The 20,195-nt window shown below is 29.1% G+C and overlaps 1 protein-coding gene across 4 annotated transcripts in view; it reads right to left on the bottom strand.

The window, feature by feature from the left end:
- The window catches only part of LOC103486097 (fatty acid amide hydrolase-like), a 39,999-nt gene extending 22,508 nt beyond the window's left edge, over positions 1-17,491 (bottom strand). Inside the window, exons 1-5 of one of the 4 annotated variants that reach the window (XM_008443933.3) lie at positions 17,259-17,491; positions 14,763-14,872; positions 1,114-1,174; positions 462-649; positions 163-292 (exon numbers count right to left, since the gene is read on the bottom strand). In XM_008443933.3, coding sequence (XP_008442155.1) covers positions 163-292; positions 462-649; positions 1,114-1,174; positions 14,763-14,872; positions 17,259-17,358 — 589 coding nt within the window. In that variant the 5' untranslated portion in view covers positions 17,359-17,491. The remainder of the gene's footprint in view (positions 1-162; positions 293-461; positions 650-1,113; positions 1,175-14,762; positions 14,873-17,258) is intronic. The other 3 variants (XM_051088264.1, XM_051088265.1, XM_008443939.3) reach the window with 3 other exon arrangements.
- Between the last annotated feature and the right edge of the window lie 2,704 nt (positions 17,492-20,195).

Below are 20,195 nucleotides of genomic sequence, written 5' to 3'. Positions count from 1 at the left end.
TCTCATAAATCTAAGTCTTTGACTAGAGTTAAATAAAACTGAAGACTAAGAAACTAATGAGAAGATAATCGTTTACTGAATATGGATCCAACTCAGTAGCTGGAAAGGATTTCAAGTGCTCAACATGAAAAATGATCTTTTCTCCCCAAGACTATTAGTTACCGAGTTCATATCGTTTAGTTGATTCGGCTGCCTGTTTCATAATATCTTCAACATCATAATTAATGAAGAATGACATGTTGAATGGAGGTTTGGACGATTCACTCACAGCTGCTACGAATCTCTCTGCAACCTATAAAATAAAAGAAAATCAATGCCTGTATTAAAAACATGCCACAGCTTGATAACTAAACAAATACTGACCTGTGAAAGGACAAATGTTATACTCAGAACAGTTATATTTCTTGTAATAAAAAGAGCATGACGAAAAAAAGACATTAAAAGCTAAATTTTTGGCTTACAGTTAGAGGAGTTGTTTTTTTTGAATGGTATGCCCTTGCGTAGTCCATTATTGTCCAGCGGTGAAATGAAGGATTCAAACAATTTACTTCTCTCTCTGACCATGTAGGCAGACAACTAACTGCCTCTTGAACTTGTTCTGTTTCAGATAGATCGAAGTCAATGTGCTTGACCTCCTCGCTTTCTTTTTCTGCAAACCAATATAAAATTTCATTAAGCAAAAGTATGTGTTTATAAATTTAAAAGAATCATCAAACAGCGATATTTTTTACAGGCCAAACAAACACCAAAAGCCATGAAGGATCAATCCCAAATCAAATAGGGAACTCAAAAGAAGGACTGATTGATTAACATTGTTCCTTTTCAGAACAATGGATTGATCAAATGATGGCGAGGGTACGGTACCAGGAATTATGGTGATCTCTTAAACTACCTTCAGTGGCCATATTTCGAATAGATGGCTTTTACACGACCTCCTTATGAAGCCCTAGGAAGGACATCTTATCTTCTAATGGAAGTACTTTGTTAAATGTTCAAGAAGTTATAAATTATAGAACTGTTCCCAGAGTTAATTTCTAACATTCGACAAAGTTAGAGACATTATAGAATGTTTTGGAAAATTCAGGAAGCTGAAAAACGAGAAAGATAACATACCCTCAACAGGATGCGAGGGACAAAAGACAGGCGACTCTTCAATCTCCGCATCTCCAATGAGCTGAAGTAAACGGTAGAAAATGAAATCAAACATGTAAAAGTATAACATAATCAAATTCTTTTCCATATTAGAACCAACAAAAACAATATTAATGATCACTGATTCCATAACTCAGTGAAGTCCCTAGGGCATCAAAATTCAGAACATACAAGTGTCCACTAACTCTAGACCTCCATAGCCGTTCATCAATACATACAACAACAACAACACAATCTAAGGGTTTCAGATATAAATTTGAAAGGCAGTCAAACAATCCACATTTTGTTGGAGCTAATGCGAGAAATTACAGTTAGTTATTTGGACTCCATAAATGGTTAAACAGCGAAGCAAATTCCGTCCCCCATAAATGACTGTAAGAAATTTTTTGTTCATAATTTGATTTGATGATTTCATGTCCAAGAAACATCGGAATCGGAGAACAAAATTTGGAGAACAATTTGAAAAGGGAAGTGCATTTGATGGAATGAGGAGGAAGTAGTTTTAAGAACCGTAAAGTGGCAATGGGTTCAACCAAATTAGTTTGGTCGCGCCAGAATCAATTGGGTGCAACCAATCAAAATATGTCCGGTGGTTATATAAAATAAAATAACCAAAAAAAATAGTCCAAGTTAATGTTGATGTCGTCATTCGATGAAATTAGACTTTAACCCTTCCTTCTTCTTCTTTTTCATTTTGCACTCTTTTTTCGTCTTTTGTTTTTTCTTCTTCTTTTTATTTTATTTTTTTCCATTGTTTTCTTATCTGTTCCTTTTTTTTCTTCTTTTTCATTTTTCTATCTCTTTTTTTCCATTTATTGTTTCATTTTTTCCCTTCTTCTTCCCCCCCCCTTTTTTTTTTTTTGCTTTCGTTCTTGTTCTCTCATGCACTTTTCTTCATCTTTGTTTTCCAAATTTTATTCAATTTGTAGTTTTTTTCGATTTTTGTGTGTCTAACGAAGAAAAACGAGAGGAAAAAGAGACAAAGCGAGGGGTTGAGGCAAAAGGAAAAATCTGAACAACATAAAAAATTAAAGAGAAAAATTATATATGTACTAGACAACACTACAAGAAAACGAAAAATTCCCGATGCCAAAAAAACGTCGGCATAAAGAACGTCGGGAATAAGTGTATTCCCGACGCTATGAACACTGCGTCGAGAGAGGCATCGGGAATACACTTTTTCCCGACGCATCAAATACGCGTCGGCCACGCGGCATCGAAAAAAGGCCAAATTAATTTTAAAAAACACATTATTCCCGACGTCGTGCACAGTGCGTCAGGAACAACGTCGGGAATAGGGGGTTTCCCGACGCACGGTAACGCGTCGGGAAAACCATTTAATGAGCGTCGAGAATTCTCTTTTTCCCGACGCCTTTTTTGGGATTTTCTGACGCAGTGACACGGCGTCGGGAAATCCCCTTTATAATTATTTCAGTTCTGTATTTTACAGAACTGAAATCGAGAGAGGAAAAGAGAGGAGATCGTCGAAGCCGAGAGGGGAAAAGAGAGGAGATCGAAGGTTTCCGTCGCCGCCGTCCCTCGCCGCCGTCTGCCACTTTAGGTAAGTGGAAAATTAAATTTTGTTTAGTTTAAATTTATGTTTTAGGGTTTTTTTTAGGAAAATTGTTTTAGGATTTTCTTTTGGAATAGATTTTTGTTTGTTAAATGTATTTTTGTATAGAATGTGTGTAATTTGTGGTTGAATTTAAATTTGAAGGGTTTAAGATTTAAGATTTATAGTTAATTTCAAAATTGAATGGGGAAGGTTAATATAGTTAAATTGAAATTTGAATTGGGGGGGTTATAGTTAAATTGAAAATTGCATTGGGGGAGAGGGTTTATAGTTAAATTTAAAATTGAAATTGAAAGGGGGTTAATAGTTAAATTGAATTGGGGGTTAAGTTAAATTGAAAATTGAATTTTTTGGGGAAGTTATGGTTGAATTCGAATTTGAATGAGGGGGTTAGGGTTACATTCAAATTTGAAGGGGGTTTATGTTTTGAATTGAAAATGTAGTATGTGTGTTAACATTTGTTTTGGCTATCCTACCGTTATGGTAGCCTGTTTGTGTTGAATATTTTTTATTGTTGATTTGAGATGACTATCCTGCGTAGCTTTTTTGTTTTGAATTTGTTTATGTTTGGGATGACTATCCTGCAGTTATGGTAGCCTTTTTTGTTTTGAATTTGCTGGTTTCGAGGGGTGGTAGTAGGATAGCTTGAAGTATTTTGTTGTTAATAATTAGGTTGTGTTGGCTATCCTGTATTTTGTTGTTAATAATTAAGTTGTGTTGGCCATCCTGCAGTTATGGTAGCCTCTATAGTTTGAAGTTAGTTATTGAAAAATAGTTATTGAAAAATAGTGAAAATTCAGGGGAGTAAGTTATGGATGTGAGAGAGTGAGAGAGATATGATTCTAATCAAACCTATTTATGTTTTAGGGACTTCATGAAGCTTTGGAACGGATTGAAGTAAAAGTTAGAAATCACCAAGCGTTAGCTTCACAAGTGGAAAGCATGAAAAAGATGATAGAAGAATTAACTCGTGCACAACAGGGACACCACATGATCCCTAGCTCAACGGTACGTATCTATGTCTCTATTGTTCTTAAGTTTTTGCAATATATGATTCTGTACTAAACTTAGTTACTTTTATATCATTTTTAGGACTGAAGGTGTAGAATGACGCATGCGTACCTTGTTGGGAGACTTTTTGTTATGTTTGTGTTTTCTTGTATTATGAGAACTATATTTTTTGTAGTGAACTTATTCGTATTATTAATTTTAATTTTTTTTAATTTATGTTTGTATATTTCTTAATTTATTTTAATTTATATTCAATTTGTTTAATTTAATCCAAAACGTTAGGAAAAATATTTGAACAATCCGAACATCGTTGTGAATGTTTGAGCAAAATATTTTAAGGAAAAAAAAAATAGAAATGAAATATTAAAAAAAGTATTTAAAAAGGAATTCCCGACGTAATGAAACGTTGGGAAAAAAAAGTCAAAAAAGTGGCATTCCCGACGCTGCGAAGTGCGTCGGAAAAGAGGTATTCCCGACGCCACCTTTGCCGATGTGATCTAGGCGTCGGGAGAGGCTTTTCCGATGTCGTACCAACACGGCGTCGGGAAAGCCTCTCCCGACGCGATTCTCCCGACGTTCTTCCTGACGCCGTGATGTACGTCGGCATATCCTTTCCCGACGTATTTTTCATTTTCACCGACGTTTTTCAGTGTCGGGAGTACCCTCGTCTCTTGTAGTGCAAAAAGTTAAAAAGAGAAGCTAAAACAAGAAAGAATAAAAAAAAAAACTATTAAGAAACAAGGAAAAGGGGCATGAAGCTAAAATGAAAGCTAGAAAGAAGAGTTAGAAAGACAAACTAAGAAGAAGAAAATATCACAAAAAAGTTGTGTGATGAAAAACTAGAAAAATGAGCTGGAAGCTAAACGAAAAGCTAGTAAGAGAAGTGAGAATTCGTCAAACTTCCGATCTTTGGGTGCGGTTTGAGAATAAGATGGTGCTTTCACACCGATATAAGCAAAAGGTCAAATTTTTTTTTTACAAATTTAATTCTTGGGTCAACTTTCATTTAGGCCTCTAAAAGGGTTGGTAGAAAAAAACGTAACTTTATTTTTTAAAGATTTAGATCCATGTCCAATGCATTTTATCAATTTTTTTAAAAGTAAAACCCACCTCATACATTATAAATTGGGATATTTTAAAAAATATAATAAAACGGCAAAATATTTAACCATTCTAAAAACGGAAAAAACCCATAAGTCCACCATGAAAAATACCAAAAATGACCCGTCAACAAGCGTAATATATTTCGTACACGATTGTTAATATTTTTTTTCAATTGTATCGTTTAATTTGGTTACACGATCCTTTAATTAATTGGGTTACACGACCGTTTACATTTGGTTACACGATTGTTTAAATTTGGCTACACAATCGTTTAGATTTAGCTATCCCAAATTTAAACGATATTTTTTTTCAAGATGATTTTTTTTTTCAAAATTTGGTACACGATCGTTTAGATTTAGCTAAACGATTTTTTTAAGATTCTTTCTACACAATCTTTTAAATTTGGTTACCCTAATTAAAGATTTTTTTAATATTATTAGATCTTTTAGATTTGGTTATCCTAATCTAAACGACCTAAAAAAAGAAAATTAGATTTGGTTCCCCTAATCTAAACGACCTAAAAAAAGAAAAGAAGAGAGACGTACAATGCAAAAAAGAGAAAGACATGCACGCAACGAAAAAAAGAGAAAAACAAAGACGATAGAAAAAAAATCATATTTGCATAACCAAATGTCAAATCTAAACGACGTATAAAAAGAAAAAAAAAAAGAAAGATGGAAAGAAATCTCCGAAGAGTAAAGGAGGAAGACAATAAAAAAATAGTATAGGATGAAAGATGGAAGGATAAACCTGAAATATTTTTAAATAATGGTTTGGTATAAATATTGTAGTAGTTTGTTATATTTATGAAAATTCTTCCGATAAATTAACCTAAAACTAAAAAAAAAATCTATTTTAATCTATACTTTTCATTACTAAATTCATGTTAAATACTTATTTGCAAATTAAATGAAAAAAACTCAACATTCAAATTTATATTAAAAGAAAAAAAACTAACAAATTTAATTACATAGTTTGTCCGTGTTTTAAGTAGTTTTAATCGAAACAAATACACTAATCATGAAAATTACCTAAAAAAAAAAAGAAATACGTTTTCTTGGTATTGTGTATACATTTTTTTTATAAGATTAAGTAATGAAATAAGTACTTTTAAACTTTTTTTTTTTTTGAAAAATTCCAAATGAGAACCATACACAATAAAACAAAATACAGGTTTCTTAGGGTAGAAAAATATAAAATGGTAAACGATTGTATTTGTAATTTTTTTTTAAAAGTATCGCTACCTACTTTATTATTATTTTTAAAATTGTTACATATTATAAACATTCTATATCGAATAAAATTATAAATTGAAGGTATGCAAAAATCAACCAATGCTATTTATCTTATATTGGATTTTTATTTCTTATTATTCCAATTTTAGCCTATGTGTTTGTATCTGCATATTTAGTATATTTGGTATTTGATATATTACTTAACTAACATATTTTATTTTTTATATATTACTAAACTGAAATAATTTACGTTTAGTATTTAAGTAAACTTGTATATTTTATTAAGTAATATCATTTATTCAACTAGACCTTAATTAATTGCGTCAAAAGCTGTTTTCTTATAATATTTTTTTTTATATGTAGTTTTCTTTAGTTTGATTTTAATGATGTGGTTTAGGTTTTTCTTGTGTTTTCAATTTTTTTTTATCTAACTTTGATAATATATTTTAATTGTACTAATTATATCAACTAAGTGCAAAATATAAAGTATATTAATTATTTTGGTATATTTTCGAAAATTTTGACATGTTACTTACATTTAATTGGTATATCAATTTATAGAACATATTTAGCGAGAATGAAAAACATATTAACAAAATTATTGATACACACAAAATGAAGGAAATATTCAAAAAGATATATCTAAAGTATATAACATTTGGTAGTTAAATTTTATATCAGTACTAATTCAAAATGCATTTCAAGAATAAAATTCAATAATATATTAACACTCTCTTTAAAAAACTATTTCAAGTATATGATAACGTATCAACTTCATTCTAAATTCATTTATAGTTTATCATCAGTGTATGAAGAATATATCAATTACATTCGTTTTAAATTATTAAATTACAAGTATAACATTGACCTATATCATTGGTATATTAATACTTCTTAAAAGTATATATTTATTCTAATATATTAGTTGTTGATTACCACATAGTCAAATAATTTTCAATTTGGAGTGTTATATCGGTATATCAATCAACACACATTATTCATAATGGTTATCAAAGGAATGGATCAAACCATTATAAGTACACGACGGTGTGTACTAAAAAATTAAGATTCTAAAACAAATTAATAAGAATTTAAATTAGTTGCATTAATAATTACAAAAGAGCATGAGCATTTATTGAATTGAAATCTTTTGTATAATGAATGATAATTTGATATATAATAATTGCATACATCATTTGATTGATATATCGAATATAAAATATATTAGTTAACTTAATGCCCCAAAGAAACTCAAAAAATAATATCGAAGAAACAAAGTCCATCGTAAAACAACATAGTATATCAATTGTATATATTATATACTTTATATTCGATATATCCTTGAATAATATAACAAATATAGACGTAGTTGTACTCAAAAAATAAAAATAATAAGGTAAATGACATTTTTAATTCTCAAATTTTGACGAATACGTTTCTTTGATCTTTGAGTTTTAAAAATGTAAATTTTAAATCCATAGGTTTATAAGAATAAGCTTATTTGATTCTCGAGTTTTCAAATTTATATTTTAGTCCTTGAGTTTTTAAAAGAAAAATTCTTATGGATGGAAAAAAAAAATTGAAACTATTTACGAATATAGCAAACAACCAAAGAGTGTTACGAAGAATTTGATAGAATTTGCTCTATTTTATAAATAATTTCAAATGTTTGCGGTTAATTTTCATAAATATAACAAAATACCAAAATATTTACGGTCTACGTAAAAAAATCAAAAAGCCCATGAAAGCAGTAAAAGTTTTTCATAAATTCTAGATTTGCCCTTGATATTGTAGGCAATTCGTCACTTCTTTTTTCTTTTCTTATTTGTGATTTATTTATATTATTTTCTAGACTTTTTCAGGTTATTTTCCAGATTTTGTTTCTTCTATTTTTAAACGTTTTATTCTTCTGTTTAAATCTCAAGAATATTCAAGATCATTTAAAAAGAATATTTAACTTCATCTAAATATTAACTTCATCTTCCTCGTATTTAAGAATATCAAGATCGTTCAAATTTTACCATTGTCAACACAATTATTTACCATGTTCAACACGATCATTTTTTAGTTGAAGCCATTTTCCACCATTTAAAAAGAACTACACGATCGTGTGGAAATTTTATAAACGATTGCTTATCACAGAAAAACAATCGTTTAGCATGGTCAACACGATTGTTTAGATTTAAAACTTTTTTTCTATTGTTAAAAAAGAATTACACGATAAGATGGATATGATCAATCTAAACGATCGTTTATCATATCAAAACGATCATTTAGCAAGGTCAACACTATCGTTTATATTCGAAGTTTTTTTCCATTGTTAAAAAAAGAACTACATAATTGGGTTGATATGTTCTAAACGATCGGTTATCATAGCAAAACGATTGTTTAGCATGGACAACATGATTATTTAGATTTTAAGCTCTTTTCTTATCCTAAAAAAGAACTAAAATGATCATGTTGGTACTACCTACAAGATCGTGTATCATGGTTGATTAATTGCATGTTGACTGGGACATTTTTTATATTTTCCATTGTGGGTCTGTGACATTTTTCGTTTTTAAAACTATTCTATATAGTGTAAATATTTTGCCGGTTTGTTGTAATTTTGAAAAAAACCTCATTTTTTGCTATATTTAAAAATGCCTCTTTTTTAAAAATAGGTTTAGAAAATCTCTAAATAACTTTATACTTTTTTTTAAATAATTATACGATATTTTAAATTAGAAGAATAATTTCTAAATCACGTTCTCTTCAAAACTATTTCTTTTTTCAATTTTAAATATCATAAATATTTTTAAAAATTAAATAAAAAATATTTATAGAAAATCTATTTTAAAAGATTTTGGAACTAAAGATGTAAATTTTAAAAACTTAAAAATTAAATGAGTATTTTTATAAACGGTAGAACTAAGACGATATATTTTTAAAATTTAAGTACCAAACCCATACATCTCCATTAAAGCTTGGTGGTTAAAAAAAAAACTTATTTCAAAATAAAAATAAAGTGATTGATATAATAAATATAGAGTATATGAAACATACATGTTAATTAATTCAAGACACGTAAACTTAGACTATAAAAAATAAAATACGATAATTAGATTTAAAGTTCTTGTACTCCTTGATTTATAATTCTTTTTGGCTACTAATTATAATTTTTTCTATAATTTGGAGTAATTAAGATTAATAAATTTCGTTGTAAACAAAGTTGAAATATTGATGTTGATGAAAATTTTGAGGTTGAAATTTGATGGAAACATCTATCAAAATTTTAGAGAACTTTATAAATATGGATGGAAGTTATTATGATTTCTTCTCTTTTAGATTTAATTTCTTCATATTCTCTTCCAGATTTTTTTTTATTATACTTTTAAATGATTTATTCTTTTGTTTAAATTTCTTATTTAATATCCACAATTTTCGGCAAGATTTTTTGAAGCTATTTCATCTTCCTCATATTCGAGAATATCAAGATCGATTAAATATCATTTTGATATGATTTAAACGATCGTTTACCATTGTCAACATGATTGTGTTGACCATGCTAAACAATTATGTTGACCATGCTAAACGATTGTGTTGATCATGTTAAACGACTGTGTTGATTATAGTAAGCAATTGTTTAAATCATATCAACACGATTGTGTAGTTCTTTTTAGATGATGGAAAAAAAACTTCAAATTTAAACGATCGTGTTGGCAATGGTAAACAGTCGTTTAGATCATGTCAAAATGATATTTAAACGATCTTAATATTTTCGAATATGAAGAAGATGGAGTAGCTTCAAAGAATCTTGTCGAAAAATGGTGAAGATGAAATAGAAGATTTAAATAGAAGAGTAAATCGTTTAAAAATAGAAGAAAGAAATCTGGAAGAGGAGATGAAGAATTCTTGAAAGAGAAGATGAATAAATCGCAAAGAAGAGGAAAAAAAAAGTATCTGCAATATTTAAGGGCAAATCTAGAAATTATGAAAATATTGTCTCGACTTAATGAGCTTTTGCTTTTTGTTACGTAGGCCGTAGATATTTTTGTGTCTTATTACATTTATGAAAATTAATCATAAAATTTAATATTTTGAGTTGAAATGAAGCAAAAGTGAAACTTTAGGATGGTAAAAAAAACTCATACCAATTCTATTTTGAGGTGCGAAATGATGTGAATAATTAATAACAAAATTAAAGTTTGAATGAGGTTAAACTTAAATACATGTTTCTTTTTGTGGCTTTTTGATAGCGTATGAATTATGTTATCTCTATTTCGCTTAATTCAAGTCCATTTTGAGATTTTTCGATCTTATTTGATTATGTTATAGATTTTAAGCAATTCATGGTGTAATTTGGAGGTGATGTCATTTTGGAGTTAATTCGAAGAAAGAATTTGGAGGTTTCTACCTTGTTGCGGAAAGAGCCAAGCATCGTGGCGCCGCCCTTAGACGCCATGGTGCTCCAAACATTTGATGGGGAAGGGCATGCGCGAAGCCTCTAAACATATCATCTTCTTCATCAAACTGCCTACTACTAGTTCCTTCATCAAAAGGGTTACTACTAGTTCCTTCCTCAAAATTTTTTGTACCTCTAAAGCTAACTGACTCTCCATGATACACCCATTATGTGTAGCGGGAGATATTCCAATAGTTAGTAGATTTCGTTCCACACCCTCCAGTGAGTTTCAATTTGAGTTCAAATTTGAGTTCATACATCTCTTGCATGGACATCTTATTTGTCTGTGCGCATCAACATGAAACTTGGTAATTTCTAAAAATTAGGTCACTCCCTCTCAAGAGAACTTTTTTCCAAGTTTTATCAAACTTTTGTCCATCGTTTAAGTCCTAAAACATAAATAGGTTTGAATAGAAACATATTCCAGCTCTCCTATCACATCCTAAATTTACTTCCCTGAATATACAATCTCCGAAAATTTTCACTAAAACTAACTTCAATTTACAACCTCCCCTCAAAATTTTATCCTCAACCCCCTCCCCCCTAAAATTCCAATTTAACCCCCCAAATCAAAATTTCAATTCAACCCCCCTCTAATTCTTAACCCATTCCATTCAATTAACTCTTCACCCTCAAAATTTCAAATTTTGGAACTAAAATTTAAATTTCCAACCCAATTTCTCAAATACCCCCCTCAAATTTTCAACCAACATTCCAAAACTAATTCAATATCCTAAAACTAATTCAATATTCAATCTTAAACTAATTTCAAAATATAGAACTATAAAATAACTAACATAAACTGATTTCTAACTTAAACTAAATTCAAAACTAAAAAGAAATTGTTTTAAACTTACTAGAAAAGAAAGAACGATGGTGCGGTGGCGACAAGGGGAAGCTTGAGCGTCACCCCTTCTTCTCTTCTCCTCTCCGATTCGTTTTAGTTCTTTCTTTTATAGAACTGAAACGAAATATATAGGAGAACTCTTGACGCACCACAAAGACGTCAAGAGTTCCATCGTATACCTGACACCATTAGTGACACTTCGAAAATGTTTCTAATTATTCCCGACGCGTCACTAATGGCGTCGAAAATGGGTAACATATTTTCTGATACTATGCTTGGGTCATCGGAAAATCCTACTCTGACGTAATTAATATTTAAGTATTTTTTGACGTCCATGCATGTCGTCGGAAAATATGTTACCAATTCTCGATGCCAAACGAGAATCGTCGGGAACAGGTGTCACCATTCCCAACGACTTGCATGAGATGTCAAGATAAGTTAAATATTTATTTTAATTATGAAATATTCCTGATGTCGTAACCCTAAACGTCGAAAATGTCTTCTTCTTTCCCGACGCCCTTCGCGAAATGTCGAGATAACGTAATATTAAAATAATGTTTCTGACTAATCCCGACGTATGTAAAACGACATCGGAAACATGTATCTATCTCGACATTTCTTCTTCCGACACCGTTTAGTGCGTCGGGAACCCCCTGATTTCTTGTAATGCTCCAAGCGCCACGACACTTTCCTTGGGCACCATGACACTTTTGCATTTTTTATAAATATCCTTTTTCGCCGCTAGCCAAACACTAACTCATTAATTTCAACCGATTTTTTCCCTATTTTCTTAGTCTTTTCATGCACTCTTGGTTCCCTCATCATCCGGCTTGTGAATGAGAGGTTAAGGTATTCGTTTTCTAGCTTAGGTTTCTTAGAATCTCCCTTTTTCCTTTAGAATTTATGAGAACTTAAACTTATTCTTATGCAATCTTTGGTTTAATTAGGTTCTGAATGAATTTTGTTATATGTCTAAACACATGGAAAATATATAACTCAAGCTTTGCATTAGACCTTTGACTCGTGACAATTAAATCATAAGGTTTGGTTAGAAGTAATGGTTAGATTAACATGTAATTCTATTTTGATGTGTGATGATTCTGACCAACCTAGAATTTAATGTATTCAAGGTCAATTAGACGTATGAAAATTAGGCATTCCACCTAAGAATCTCTAAAACTTAATGCAATTGTAAAATTTAAAATTGCTTTTGCATTGGATTAGACCAATTAGATCTTTAAAATAATTTAACTGGCAGTTTCAATTAAATTGGTTAGGTGAAGATTAAATATCGCTTGAAAGTTTGAGAGACTCAATTCTTTAACTTAAAAGTTTAAGGGTATAATACACAACTAACACCCATACTTCAAGAATATTTTTTTTGCAATCTTTCTAATTTTAAAAGGTGCATATCATAGCCTTCTTTCTTTGTTTTGGACAAATTATCTTTTAGTGATGGGACATGACATAGGTGAAAGGACTGAAAATGGTGGATTTTACGGGGCGAGCATCTTTTTTCACGATGTTTCAATCCTAGATGAGGGGGAGAGAAGGAAAGAGAAGAGAATGGAAAGTGTCAGTTCCAAATTTCATTCATATTCACTTGTACAAAAAATTTATTTGTACCATTTTATTTATTTTATTGATCTTTTCAACTTTTTTTTTTCTTTTTACACTTCTGTGACAAACACAGTATTAGAAACAACATTTTCATTTTTTTTTTCAAAATAAGTAATTTAATTTACTTTTCATTTTTATCTTTTTAACTTTTGGGGTTGTTTTTTTCACTTTTACATCTTTCCGAAAGATATTATAACAAAAATAAAATTTTCTATATTTTTTTTCAGTATTAATAATTTAATTTTGTACTCATGCATATCCTAAATTCATATAACCACACCATTTCATAAAAAAAATAAGGAAAATTATTTTAAATAACGGCTATGTCGAAAATATTTACAAATATAACAAAATATCACAAATAAAAGATCGTAATAAATTACTATATGTATGTATATATGTCATAATGAACCGTGATATTTTGTTATAATTTTAAATATATTTATTCATTCTGCTATATTCGAAAAGAAACCAATTCTAGTTTTAATAAAAGAGTCTTTCAAAAATATAAAAAAAGGCAAAATATTTAATTATATAGAATAATTTCGAAAATGGAAAAAGTTTAGAGGCTCACCATGTAAAATATTAAAAATGTCTCGTCAACAGTGCGCGTAATATATTTGGTAATGGTACATGATCGTTTAATTAATTGGGTACACGATCACATTTTTCTTTCAAAATTTGGTATACGATCGTTTAGATTTGGCTACACGATCGTTTAGATTTGGGGTTCCAAATCTAAAAAAAAATCAAAATTTTGGTATACAATCGTTTAGATTTGGCTACACGATCGTTTAGATTTGGGGTTCCAAATCTAATTTTTTTTTCAAAATTTGGTATACAATCGTTTAGATTTGGCTACACGATCGTTTAGACTACACAATCGTTTAGATCTACACGATTGTTTAGATTTGGTTACTCTAATTTAAATGTCTAACCAATTTTTTCAAAATTCTTTATACACCATCTGCCTAAAAAAAGAAAAGAAGAAAAATGATTTTTTTTCAATATTCTTATATACAATCTTTTAGTTTTTGGTTCATCTAATTTCTAATTAAAATGTCTAACCAATTTTTTCAAGATTCTTTATATACTATCTGTTTAAAAAAGAAGAAGTAGGACGATACAATGCATGTGAATGAAAAAAAGAAACAGAAAGAAAGACATGCCTAAAAAAGAAAGAAAAACAAGAATGACGATAAAAAGAAATAGATTTGGTTATCCAAATCTAAATAAAAAGAAAGGTGGAAGAAATCGCATGAAGAGTAAAGCTATAAAAAATCACAGCACATAAGAGAAAGAGTCAAACCTAGAATATTTAAAAAATGGCTAAATTTATGGGATTTGTTAAAAGGACAATAAATATTTGACTAGTTTGTTATATTTAGGAAAGTTTCCTTTAAAACTCTCAGAACCATATCCTCTCCATTTCAACTCTTCAATTACTTCTTTTTTTTCTTCTAACTTTTTTTCTTTAGAATGAAACGTTGTCTTTTTCTGTGGACTAAAAAAAATCTTGTAAATGAAAAAGTGAGATGAGAAACACGATCTCTATAAGTTGAATACATATACCTAACTGGTTGATAGATAGTTGTCTAAGGAAAAAAAGGAGTCACCGGCGTTCTTACTACATACCAATTTATGGTGAAGTTGACATTAAGAATATAATTTATGTATATTTTGCTTGGGATAATATATATAATAAATGTGATAAAATATATGCCCATATTTAAATGGTTGGTGTGTAGTAAATATGAGAGAGGAAGAAAAAGGTACCTTGTAAATGAGATTATTGGCCTTGAGAACGTACAATAACAACTTCCCCAAAATCCTCATTTCTAGGACCCATGCAAATATTTTCACCACAACCCCTATCATGCGAGGAGCTATAAAAGAAGAAGAAGAAGAAGAAAATTTAAATGTTTTTGTTTGTGGAATTTTTGGTTATAACTCAGTTCGTTTTTTTATATATTTACGTACAAATCGGTGTAAGATATTAAAAAAGAATATGATTAATTATTTTTTTAGAAATAAAATGGTTACTATATAAACGGAATTTAGTGCTTATGTTTTGAATTTGGTTGTTAATTTAATCTATATGCTTGAAAATGTTACAATTCTAAGTTTGTGGTTTGAGTTTTATTTTAATTTACACTTTATTTTGAAAAGATTTTTCTTTTTGTTTTTATTTTTTAAAAAAGTTTATGATTGTGGTTCTCTCTCAACTTCTTTATGGTATATTTTACCAATATTAATTAAATATAAAAATGCTGGTATTAGAAAATGGACGAAGAAAAGTATAGTTGGACTATGAGAATAATTTCAAATATTACCCTTTGTCATACTATCTCAATCCCAATTCATCTATTTGTTATATAGAAACAACTGAGAACCATTTAAAAGTAGTGTAGGACCATTATTAAAAATAATACATTATGTAGGCCACAATTTAATAGCTATTTGAATTTGATATGTATATATATAGCTATTACTTTTTATTCATATTATTTTTTTAATAACGGTGAAAAATCACAATTGAAAAACTACATCTCATTTAGCAATAAACAATTTGATTTTCTTAAAAAGTAATAGCATGAATCTCACTTTTATCCATTAGTTTTTAATTTTAATTATATGCGTTTTAGGAGTGTTTCAAACATAAGAACTAAAAGAAAAGAGATTAAAAAAAAGGGTATTTTAAAAAATATAACAAAATGGTAAAATATTTATAATAATTCTAAAAACTGAAAAAGTCTATAGGTCCACCATAGAAAATACAAAATATGTCTCGTCAACAATGCGCATAATATATTTGGTAACACGCATAATATATTTGGTACACGATCGTTTAATTAATTGGGTTACACGATCATTTAGACTTGATTACACAATCGTTTAGATTTGGTTGTTTAGATTTGGTCGTTTAGATTTGAGTACAGATCAATCTAAACAATTTTTTTTAAAATTTAGTACACGATCGTTTAGATATGGCTAAACAAATTTTTTAAAGATTCTTTATACACCACCTTTTAGATTTGGTTACTCTAATCTAAACAACTTAAAAAAAAGAGGCAGCGAACGAAAAGAAGGAGAAAAAGAATAAAGACGATAGAAAGAAATCAAATTTGGTTTCCTAAATCTAAATGATGTAAAAAAGAGAAGAAAAGAACAAAGGTAATATACGCAACGGAAAAAAAGAAAAAACGAAGAAAAACGATAGAAAGAAATCAGATTTGGGTAAAAAAAAAAAGAGGAAAAAAGAAAGATGATAAAAAATCGTAGCAAAAAAAGAAAAAAAAAAGAAAAAAAAACAATAGAAAAATAGCAGAAAAGAGAAAAAAGATAGAAGGACGAATTTGAAATATTTAAAAAATAGTTAACTTCATGGAGAATAGAGAATGTGATAAACAAGAGGAAAAATTATATATATATATATATATATATATATATATATATATATATATATATATATTAATAAAAAGTATGTATTTTAAGAAGGAAAAAAAGCAATGATTTGATTGATGATAATACCACAAAATTTGGGAGATGTATGTGAATAAGTTGGAATATTTTACCATTTTTAAAAGCGTGAGAGACAAATGTGCATAACAATTGGGTAACTTCTTTAATTCTGACAGCTCACAAAATAAAAGCATTTTAATACCACCCAATTTTTAAAAATAATCTTTAAAAGCAAAACTCCTCCATGTTTGTGCAATATTTGGCTGCCACCAAGGACATCAAAAATAATACACAAATTAAATCAATTAACAACCTTTTTCCAAAATGTTTGACGAAAAGTATCTATTTATTTCTTGAAATATATAATCATTGTATTTCAATGTTTTGAATTTCTAACAATTCAATTTTTATCATAATTTTTTTGTATCAAAATTAATTGTAAATGTAACAACTTTTATTTACTATTTTTTTAAAAAAACGGGTCCTTAAATTTTAATTAACTTTTATTTAATAATGTACATATACAAGAAGTTTGTTTATTAAATCCCATAAAAAATTTAGGACAAAGACTAAGTTGCCACAAATTAAAAATACAAATGGTCACTAATTTGTCAAAATTATAATATTATCAAACAATGTTGGAATATTAATTCTCTAAAGGTAACGTAATGCATTATTGATGAAACAAAACATAGAAACGGAAAATTGGGAATGGGGATTAGATTATATTCATTGGAAAGGCTACCAAAATAACACACAGGTAAACAAAAAAGAAGAGAGAAGGAGAGAGAGAAAAGAGAGAGAATATACCTTTGACATTAGCTTTGAGGTAGAATTCAGAACTTGTGGGACTCAAATCGACATCTTTGGCAGGCTTGTAAACCACACCACAAGAATTGAACAAACCCATCGCCTACTCTAAATTATAAGAATGAAGAATAATCAGATATTATTAATTCTGAGTCCAAGAACCAAACAGGAGGAGGTTTTAAACCAATTTAAGAAATGGAGAGGGACGGAGAGAGCAAGAAAACACACAATGAATGAAATGTTATTTTATATACATTTGGTCGTTGAAGAAAACTAAGCAAAAAAAGAGAGAGGGGGTTGGTTGGTTGGAGTGGATGTGTAGCTTTTTCTTTCTAATTAATTTGTTCTCTAAAGATTATTGTGGTAAGTTTGGGTTGGTTGGAATTTAATGACCTTAATCAATATATTAATAATTACTACTTCTACTTTCTTCTTTTGCTTGCCCATAAGGTTAATAAATCAATACATCAATAATTATACCTAATTACTCTTTCTCATCCAAAATGTTAATAGTGCTATGAATGACCAACCGTCTGAATGTAGGTTATGTTTTGTTTTGTTTTTTTTTTCTTTTCACCTTTTATTTTGGGTCTATTTTGTTTAAGATGAGTGTCATGTATACTCCCTTAATCTTACCTACACATTTCTAAATTTTGTTAGGGTTAATTGTTGAGAAATCAACAATTAAGCAATACAAATAATGTAAATATCGATACACAGATATACGTAGTTCTCTAATAGTGTGTTAGCTACGTCTACAAACAGAGGGAAAACAAATATTATTAGAAAGAATGTTTCAGAATACAATACAATACCACTAGATTAGAGAGCTTATATATTACATTTTTCTAAACCCTAGCACTACAAGAATTTTCACTTTTACTGACGAAATAAAAAAAACGATAGTAACCTAGAGGGTAAAAAACGTAAATAACTACATATACTCTAAACCCTAGCAAAGATTCCTATATTAGGTTGTTCGTAGCGTCACATAATGAATTCAAGGCATTCCAAACATTAATAAAGCTGCCTACAACATCTACCATGTTACGTAACAAACAACACACTGTTGGTGAACCAACGAGATCAGTGTTTTTCTTTTGGCCATTTAAAGAGTCAGATAACAAATTTAAGATACTCTAACAATATTTTACAATCTTAATCACATACATAAATCGATAAATAGAAGAATATACAACTTCATCATGTAAACGACCTCGACTTGAATATTTTGTAATGACACAAATGGTGCGTAATTGATTTTTATTTAAATATATCTCCGTCTTTAGATGATGATGTTTCATATTTGGTTGTTTAATTAGAGAATGTTAAAAAATAATTCTTATTTTCTTAGTTTTGGAGTTTTGAGTTCAACTTTTCAATGGAAAATGGTTTGAAATGCACAATATGTTTATTTTTTATTTTCTCCTTTTGTATTCTTTGGTTGCTTCCATTTTTTTGTCTTCTATCGGTTATATGAAGTTTCCTTGTAGGAGTGTTTTTTGGTATATGACAGTTGTTTGATCTTTTCCTTTTCAGTTGGATATACAAATGCGAAGTACTTTTGTTCTTCGCACTGTTGTATCTCTTGACATAGACTGTAGAAAAGAAAACGTAGAGGCTGTGTTCGTTCCTTCTCGTGTGCATTAGCAAAGAAAACATCTCTCAAGTTAGTCTTGGTTGAACAATTTGTTACTGACTTTGTGGTACACACCATTCAGAAGATTTATGTAAGTTAGGAAGACCCTAATATTAGAAGATATATCTTGAGAAGTCTCATTCATCAGAGCTTGAATATTGAGATACAAAGGTGAACTTGAACGGACAAGAGCCCTTCACAATATAAACAATTAATAGATCATTTTTCTCAATTTAATTGAGAATTAGGAAATACTAGTACATGTGTTAAAAATATTAGACGTATTTAAATAATCCGTAAAATTAAAGTGTGTGCTATTTATGTAAATTAATAATTTATCACATTGGATTATTTTATTTAATTAGGCCTATTATGTCATTTTATTTAATTAAGGTCTAGAATTGCTAATTGAGTGTGGACAAAATGGATATAAGCCTATTTCTAGATTGAATAGGATTTGATGTGGATCCTAATTGAACTATATACAAAGAATCTTAGGGTTATGATCTCCAATATACCAAAACAATAAGTCTTTCTTGTGTCCTATCAAGAGAAAGATCTAACTAAGGGTATTGAGGATTTTGGTTGATGAAGACAATAGTCATCTTACAGCCATCATTAGTTACTTGGAAATGATATTTGGTATGCAACTTATTCTTGACAATAGAATCTGGCATGTAACTTATTCTTGCCAATTTGGCATGAATGATCTTGGGTTAATTTATTGTATAGATTTAAAATATTTTTTCTAACAAGTGGTATCAGAGCATGGATTTCATATTAAATTGTTGGAATATGTTTGTTTTTTTGTTGGTTTCTTGATTCAAGTTTTGATTAAACATATCGTGGTTTTAAGTTTAATTGATCTTGATTCAAGATTTGAGTAATCATATTGTGGTTTTAAGATTAGTTGATCTAGGTTCAACATTGGATTAATCATGTTGTAGATTAAAGATTTGATTAATCATGTTGTGAATTCAAGATTAATTGATGATGTTGTGGATTCAAAATTTGATTATTAATCATGTTATGATTTTAAGTTTAATTGATCTAGATTCAAGATTTGATTAATCATATGTTATGAATTCAAGATTAATTATCATGTTGTAGATTCAAGATTTGATTAACCATGTTGGTGAATTCAAGTTTAATTGATCATGTTGTTGATTCAAGATTTGACTAATCATGTTGTAAATTCAAGTTTAATTGATCATGTTGTTGATTCAAGAGTAATAGATTCAAGAATTAATTGATCATCATGTGTATTAAACTTGAATGATGAATTTTTTGGGGATCTT

Source organism: Cucumis melo, chromosome 8, assembly GCF_025177605.1.
Source record: "Cucumis melo cultivar AY chromosome 8, USDA_Cmelo_AY_1.0, whole genome shotgun sequence".
NCBI classification, from domain to species: Eukaryota; Viridiplantae; Streptophyta; class Magnoliopsida; order Cucurbitales; family Cucurbitaceae; genus Cucumis; species Cucumis melo.
Note: the sequence above shows the minus strand (reverse complement) of the source record. Positions and strands in the feature narration are given on the sequence as shown.